The following is a 7,949-nucleotide window of genomic DNA, read 5'->3' as shown; positions in this document are numbered from 1 at the left end:
CAAACAGGTATGTTTTGAGATGAGTTTAAATCATACTATTGAATCAGTAAACCTTAGTGGTGCAGGCAGAGCATTTCACAGCTTTGGTGCTACTGCCTCAAAAGCTCGGTCACCACGAGTTTTAAGGAGAGTATGTGCGACTGACAGAAGGTTTTTTGAGGTTGGATCTGAGATGGCGGGCTGTTGAATATGGGTGAAGTAGTACAGCCATGGATGAAGGAGTCTGGCCGTGCAGTGTTCTGTATGTTAGATGAGGATTTTAAAGTTGATTATATGCTCAACAGGAAGCCAATAAAGGGGCTTGAGTATCGGGGTGATATGAGACCATCTATTTGTCTTTGTCAGTATTCTGGCAGCAGCATTTTGGACTACCTGCAACCGGTTTATCGCAGATTTATTGAGAGTAGAAAAGTACATTACAGTAATCAATACGAGAAGAGATAAAAGCATGTGTGATCATCTCTAATTCAGCTGCAGATAAAACTGATCTTATAGTTGTTTTATACTACTATTGTGTGCTCACTGCATTCTTTGATGAGAATGCAGAGGGTCAATGACCTCTTTAAAACTAGGTCACACGTTCTCCGATTCCCAGGTGAAGGAAGAGCTGCTCACTATGGAGCCAAAAGACAGGCCGATGCCTCGATGTAGTCTGGGGTCCGGCTCTGGTCTACCGTACAGCTCTTTCGTGAACAGCCTTTCATCGCGGTCACTAACGGAAGAGGAAAAGGAGAAACCGGCCATATCACCAAGACGCTCCTACGTAGCTCTGGCCGTGCTTTGCTACATCAACCTGCTCAACTACACAGAACGGTACACAATAGCAGGTGAGAAGACCTCTTGTGCATTAACAAACACCCGTGACTGTTACTTATGTGGTGAGCTCACACATGACTGGTTTCTTATTCTCATACAGGTGTCCTTCCCGAAATTCAGGAATTCTTTGACATAAGTGACAGTACCGCTGCACTTATACAAACAGGTATAATAATGTAGAAAACACACTCTTACACAAACACACGTATTTTGAAAGTCTGCATTTCACCTTGTGTTACTTCAGAAAGTTATGAAACATGTGCTGCAAGTGAATTGCAGAGAGCCGTTGGTTATTGCAAGATGTTCTGGTTCTAAATGAGTGAGGGCTGTAGGTTGATCCCCCCCCCCCCCCCCCCTACTTGCAGCCGCTTTAGTTAGAATCGTTTCACGGTGGGTTTCCTTCAATGATTATAAAGTAAGGAGTCGATGTGTCACAGTGTGATGAAAGAATTCATTCTCATCAATGCACTTGCAGTTTTCATCAGCAGCTTCCTGCTTTTGGCCCCTCTCTTTGGATACCTGGGGGACCGCTACAACCGTAAATACATCATGATTGGTGGTTTGAGTGTGTGGCTTGTGACTGCAGCCGCCAGCTCTTTGGTCACAGAGTCGGTGAGTGAGAAATAGATGTGTTCACGCTCTACACTGCGTGAAAAATGATATGCGACTACAGCAGGTGTCACTTCCTGTTTCGAGTAGTTTGTCTTCTTCCATCATTTGACCTCATCATGCATTTACTGCTCAAATGGAAATTGATTTGCAGTGCAATGGGTTTGTGGTACAGTAAACTTCTCATTGGACAACAAACAAGCAAAGCAAATATTCAAGTGTGTAAATATTACACAAGATTTAAAAAGATTATTGCAAAACATGTTCTTGTCAATTTGTTCAGTGTACAACATGGACCTGAACAGAAAAAGGAATGTTGCGTATTAAACAGGATATTTGTGGTATTTCGGACAGAATCTTGTTGAACTGCCTCTCTTCTTCAGTACTTCTGGCTTCTGATGCTGCTGCGAGCCATGGTCGGGATAGGAGAGGCCAGCTACTCCACCATTGCTCCCACCATCATTGGTGACCTCTTTGTTGGGACTCGACGGAGCACCATGATCTGTCTCTTCTACATCTGTATCCCTGTAGGAAGGTGAGCAACAAACTCAAATCTAAGTCAATAACTGTATTTTGATCTTTTATTGCTGCTGCATATTTCAAAACCTGTAGGCTACTGTTGTGTGGGAGTGGAATTGAACGCATTAATTGTTCCAACACATCGTGCACGGTATGAAAAGGTCGTCCTGTCCACTGGAACGCTGCAGGTGTTTGGAAATGGATACAGGAACATTTGTAGATTGTTCAGTGATTCTCCCCGTACTCAAATGTAGCCACTGCCATCTTGTGGCACCTGCGTGGCACGACACATGACAGTTTGGCTTGGACACATATTTTACATACAATGTGATGGAAACAGAAGCACAAACAAATACAAAAGTATTGTTTGTTTTAACAACATAATCCTGTAAAAAAAATATCTAACAAGTCAAACAGGATTACATTGTAAGAGAACAAAGCTTTATTCTAAAATATGATTAAATGTATTTTCCTAAACTGAGTGAACTTAGACATAAAGGCCTGTTTCCAATATACTACTTCTTCAAATAGAGCTGGTATTTTGTAGTTGAGGTGAATCGGGCCCTGGTCACTATTTGTCAATCGACGGTAATATAGTTCTGCATAAACATTTTTCTTTTACCAAGCTACAAAGCCACACCCACAGCCGGCCTCGCTGCACCTACTGGGTGAGCACACAGACACATGCACCTGCAACAACGGGGGCCGGTTGTAAGATTTTTAAATATCTCTCAACCCTACTTCATAGAAAACAAATGGCGTAACTTTATCCCTTAGGAACTTCACTTGCTCACTCAGACTTTCGTGAGGCTAGGCTAACAATACTACTGGAAAATAAAATGAGTAATTGTGACTTTGTGAAAAGGATGATGTGAATTTTGTGACAACACAATCAAGTCTAACTCGGCAAGAACATCTTAAAATGTCCTTTAAACAGTTTCAAGTCAAATTAAAGACTGTGAATTCCACAGGACAAGTGAACCCCTATTGTTCGGCTTGTTTCGTCGTGATCACTCGAGTGGTTTGACCTTCCCGTGTATTTTCAGTGGTCTTGGATACATAACAGGGGCAGGGGTTGCTCATCTAACAGGAGACTGGCGCTGGGCTCTCAGGGTGAGAACGGTTTCATTAACAGACATGCAAATCTGAGCTGAACACTGATAGATATTTCTAAATGTTTCTGTTATTAGATCACTCCCATCTTGGGTGTAGTGGGACTTGTCCTGCTGGTCTTCTTATGCCCTAACCCAACAAGAGGTGCTGCAGAAACCCACGGAGCGGGAGTTACAGGGAAGAGCTCTTACCTGGAGGACGTCAAGTATCTTCTGAAAAAGTAGGACACAGAAACTAATACTAGATTAACGCTGGAGTTTAGCGCGTACTGAATTCATGAGGCCAATACAGGGACTACAGATGAAAAATAGCCTGGCTAACTGGTGCATTTACAGAAATTTGTTTATTTATGTGCACTGTCCCTAATCAAAGAAACCAAAGTAAAAATACAGGTATAAGAGTGTAAAATATATCAGCGGATATCTTTGACAATGAACAACATTGATATTTATTGGCCAGGCTCTACTTAATACTGTGATACTTTGCATAAGTCCCTAAAATATACAGATATTATCTATATTTGTTCCTCTGACCTTAGTAAAAGTTTTGTGTGGTCATCGTTGGGAGTGACTGCTACGGCCTTCCTCGCTGGAGCCCTAGCTTTCTGGGCGCCTACTTTTCTGTCCAGAGCTCAGGTCAGTCAAGGACTTCAACTGCCATGCATCAAAGAGCCCTGCAACCCCACAGACAGGTGAAGCATGACCTTTGACCTGCATCACCCTTCATTTCCCCCTATTTTTAGTTGTAACAGTGCTGTCTGCTTCTGCCCCCGATACAGTTACATCTTTGGTGCTGTGACGGTGGTGGCGGGCATTCTGGGAGCGGCTCTAGGCAGTGGTTTATCTAGATGGTTTGGGAAAAGGTTCCCAATTGCGGACCCACTCATCTGCGCAATAGGCCTGCTGGGATCGGCTCCCTGCCTCTTTGCCACCATCTTTGCCGCATCAACAAGCATTCCCGCAACTTATGTAAGAGATAAATGTCTGGGATGATACTTTTGATATATGGCTCTAGAGATTCCTGTCCATTAGGATTGGTGCTACGTCAGCAGTGATGCACGTGTTGTACCGGACCGTTGTGGCGAAGAGGAAGCTGAGCTTTACCAGTCCACCTGATTCCAGCCCTCACCTATGGTCATGAGACTGATATAATTAGATCACGGTACAAGAGGACAAAATGCGTTTCCTTCCTTGGAGATGGGGTGAAGAGCTTAGACATCCGGGGCGAGCTCGGACAAGAGGCGCTGCTCCTTCGTCTTGAAAGTTGCCAGTTGAGGTGGTTTGGGCATCTGATCAGGCCCTCCTGGGTTCCTCCTGTTCAAGGTTTTTCTGGCCACGATCCTGAACACATTTGAGGGATTCTCTCATCTCATCTGGCCTAGGAACAGCTCGGGATCCTCCAGAAAGAGCTGAAAAAACATTGCTGGGATGAGCGGAAGAAAATAAATGGATGGATGGAGTTGTAGGGCCTATAATTAACATGAAGCACTTTAATATCAGTTAAACATTGTCTTCTTATGCTAGGGGTAATGTAGATAACATGATGCACAAGAAATCTGAAATAATTGACATTATTGTGACACTGCAGCCATGCCATCTGGACATGTCACTCAGTTGAGGCATTACAGCTCCAAAGAAATGTCAGCTCATATGTGGTAATGTCAAAAAGTATAGAACAAGAGACATTTTATCAATTGATGAATCGTTTGCTCTGTGTCTTTAATGTCTTATTTCAGGTATTCATTTTCCTTACTGAAATATGTATATCACTGAACTGGGCTGTCATGGCTGACATACTGCTGGTGAGTATAACATCTGTGTGTGAAAATAAGAATATGAATCGGTCTGCTGAAACGTGAAGCCAACTGGTTGTTCTGTGCTATTTCTTTACTTCAGTCTGTTGTCATACCAACCAGAAGGTCCACAGCCGAGGCTCTCCAGATTTCTGTCCTTCATCTCCTGGGGGATGCTGGGAGTCCTTACTTTGTAGGATTGGTGAGAAAGAGTTCAATGTCCCCACTTCTTTTTAACTGCACCGTTTCATCAATAGTACCTCTGTGACCATATTGTCTGCATATCATAAAGCTGTCTTCCTACCTTTGCCAATAGATCTCTGATGCTATACGCAAATCTAAACCTGCGACTGTGGATTGGAGCTTCCGTAGTCTGCAGTACAGCCTCCTGCTCTGCCCAGTTGTTGGGATCCTGGGCGGACTGTTTTTCTTCGTGAATTCAATCTACATTAACGAAGACAGGAAGGCAGTTTTAAAATTAGTTGAAGGTACTGTGAATGGGTCATTATTTCCCCTTTATTCTCTTTAAATGGTGATACAGTATGACCATGACTCAAACAAAACAACTTTGTTCTTTTTAGCTTTAGTTACTTGCTAAAATCAATGTATTCTGAGTGTCCGTCATTCGTGAATGTCTGTGCAGGAGTTCTGTGGTGATGACACACTGGCACATAAAGTCCTCACCATTGTGTTTGCTTGTTAACGTCACTGTCACACATGCTGGAGAGCCCTTCCTGAACAATCGCCCTCTATTCAAGTCCCTTAGGACAAAATAGCACTCCTCCTGATTCAAATTCTCCTTGTCTGCACACATGCCCCAGTAACACACTATGTCTAGTTTTTCTTTTGACTTGATCATTAAAAAACAAAACAAAAAAAAGCATTTTCTTTGTAGTTTAGATCAGTTCAGTTCATGCTCTACATTATATTAGATTGTTTATAATCAACAATTACAGGTTTGTGAAGCAGCTGCACCAACAGGCCGACATAGTTGTTAAAGCGGCCATGCCTGCAGCGATGCATGTCAGTGTGATCCCTAACCTGGTCCTTGCCATTAAAATGAGTGCTCTGTTCTTTATTTTCAAATGTTTAAACATGTGTGTGTGTGTGTGTGTGTGTGTTTGTGTGTTTCCAGGAGCTCCCCAACCACAGCAGGATGTTAATTCTGAGCCCCCAATAGAACTGAGCAACGAGGACAAAAGCAACCATATAAATAATGCATCTGTAAATATCGTAAGCTAAGTTAAAAACTACTTATGACAACAGTATGTTGAAGTTGACTTGAATGGATCCCTTTTTTATCACTATACAACCACACACTGATGACAGAAAGCAAAGACTTGATGATGGTAAGACCATCATATCCCTTTAAAAAAGACGGCTTCAATTGTATATTTTACTGGTATTATTTTACTCAAGTCGAGGTTTTTTGCTAAATTATCAATTCAGGGACCCTGTGCTGCTTTCTTCTTAGTTTAAAAAGTACATGCTTATGATTTCTTAATGGAAATGTTGTGTTTTAATACATTTTTAAGTTATGTTATTGTTATTGTGCAGAACTCTCGCCTGTTCTCATTTCTATACGTCGATATGTCTATCTGTACGTTCCTCCTTTCATCCCTCTCTGGCTAATGTTATTTCAATCAGGGAGAGACCAGTTGGATGAAGAAAGGATAATGTTTATTGTTCATAGATGATATGAAATGATGAAGTCTGAGAGTCTTTGGCGCTTGGACTCTGTGGGAAGATTTGGAATTGGAATTGAGGGCCGACTGCCCCGATCATCAATTCAATTCAATTCAGTTTATTTGTATAGCCCATTTTCACAAATTACAAATTTGTCTCGGAGTGCTTTACAATCTGTACACATAGACATCCCTGTCCCAAAACCTCACATGAGATCAGGAAAAACTCCCAAATAACCCTTCATGGGGAAAAAAGGGAAGAAACCTTCAGGAGAGCAACAGAGGAGGATCCCTCTCCAGGATGGACAGGTGCAATAGATGTAATGTGTACAGAAGGACAGATTTAGAGTTAAAATACATTCAATGAATATGACAGTGTATGAATAGTTCGTAGTAGGCATATTCCACGATGGAGACGTCCACGATCCATCAGGCAGATGGAGGTAGAGAGGAGGAGTGGGCGGAGTCTCAACAGTGGGCGGAGTGCCCCGATCATCAACAAGATAGATCCCCCCCCGCCCCCCCCCCCCAAAACTACTTTCACTCACACTGACAGGCTACCACAGACTTTTTTTTTATGCCAATGAGCTGTCATCTTTTCCCATACATTCTAAAATATAAAGTTGAGGACACTTTTATTTAAGTTGCAGTAGCCTATGTAGTATTTTAGTGGATTGAAACCTCATTGCTAGATGTTGCCAAATCCTCCACACTGAAACTTCCTTAAGTGCCAACCGTGTAGCAGAGATACGGTGGTCGGCCCTTTAAACTTTTTCCATGTACAGCCCCAAGACACCTGTTTTGCTGACACCAGCATTTTAAGACGGCTGTGATCAGCTGTGTCCAACTACTTGTTTTTATCTTCTTAATTATTAATCTGCATTTTTTGCTGACAACCATGTTCAGTTTGGCCAGATTGAGCTCCAGCTCAGACGAGTCCGCCATGCCTCGGCAGAATAAGATGAATGTATCCATGCGTCCATGTTGAGGATCATCAGATGAACCTCTCCATCTCTGAATGTCCCAGTCAGCATGCAGCTGCTGCCTCCTAATGAGAACCAGAGGGGCCCTCAGGCTGGACCACAATACATGCACATGATGGAGTTAAAGATGGAGGGCTTTATTTTCTATTTGCTGAATTTACTGTAACAGTTGCTGGAAATCCATCTCATAATACTACTTTCACTTTTTATTTTTATTTTTAGAGATGACTTAAAACTCTATGTTCATCATGTGCAGTAAGATAATGTATTTGTGTTTCTATTTAGTAATAAATAAATGGAGTATTTCTTGTTTCTTCAGTTTATTGTGAGTGTCCACTAGATGGCGGAGCTGCACTCCTGTAAAACATACTATACGAGGACCCCATTTTAATCCATTGTTGAGCTGCAATGCCTTCATCAGTTGTGAAGACA

The 7,949-nt window shown here is 42.3% G+C and overlaps 1 protein-coding gene across 1 annotated transcript; it reads left to right on the top strand.

Moving 5' to 3' along the window:
- Positions 1-606: 606 nt before the first annotated feature.
- Positions 607-7,822, top strand: spns3 (SPNS lysolipid transporter 3, sphingosine-1-phosphate (putative)). The gene is made up of 12 exons (XM_056408414.1): positions 607-827; positions 917-982; positions 1,292-1,428; positions 1,809-1,960; positions 2,991-3,057; positions 3,135-3,277; positions 3,596-3,748; positions 3,836-4,025; positions 4,793-4,858; positions 4,953-5,051; positions 5,166-5,337; positions 5,985-7,822. The coding sequence occupies exons 1-12, from the start codon at positions 617-619 to the stop codon at positions 6,089-6,091; spliced, it is 1,563 nt and encodes a 520-aa protein (XP_056264389.1). The 5' UTR covers positions 607-616; the 3' UTR covers positions 6,092-7,822.
- Positions 7,823-7,949: the final 127 nt, after the last annotated feature.

This window comes from Pseudoliparis swirei, chromosome 3 (genome assembly GCF_029220125.1).
Source record: "Pseudoliparis swirei isolate HS2019 ecotype Mariana Trench chromosome 3, NWPU_hadal_v1, whole genome shotgun sequence".
Classification (NCBI taxonomy): Eukaryota; Metazoa; Chordata; class Actinopteri; order Perciformes; family Liparidae; genus Pseudoliparis; species Pseudoliparis swirei.
Note: the sequence above shows the minus strand (reverse complement) of the source record. Positions and strands in the feature narration are given on the sequence as shown.

What these genes read in the sequence shown, in the direction of transcription:
- spns3 (XM_056408414.1), top strand. Translation starts at nt 617, where the DNA reads ATGGAGCCAAAAGACAGGCCGATGCCTCGATGTAGTCTGGGGTCCGGC. An exon ending in CAAGCATTCCCGCAACTTAT is followed by an intron (nt 4,026 to 4,792) that starts GTAAGAGATAAA and finishes GTCTTATTTCAG; the next exon opens with GTATTCATTTTCCTTACTGA. An exon ending in TCATGGCTGACATACTGCTG is followed by an intron (nt 4,859 to 4,952) that starts GTGAGTATAACA and finishes TCTTTACTTCAG; the next exon opens with TCTGTTGTCATACCAACCAG.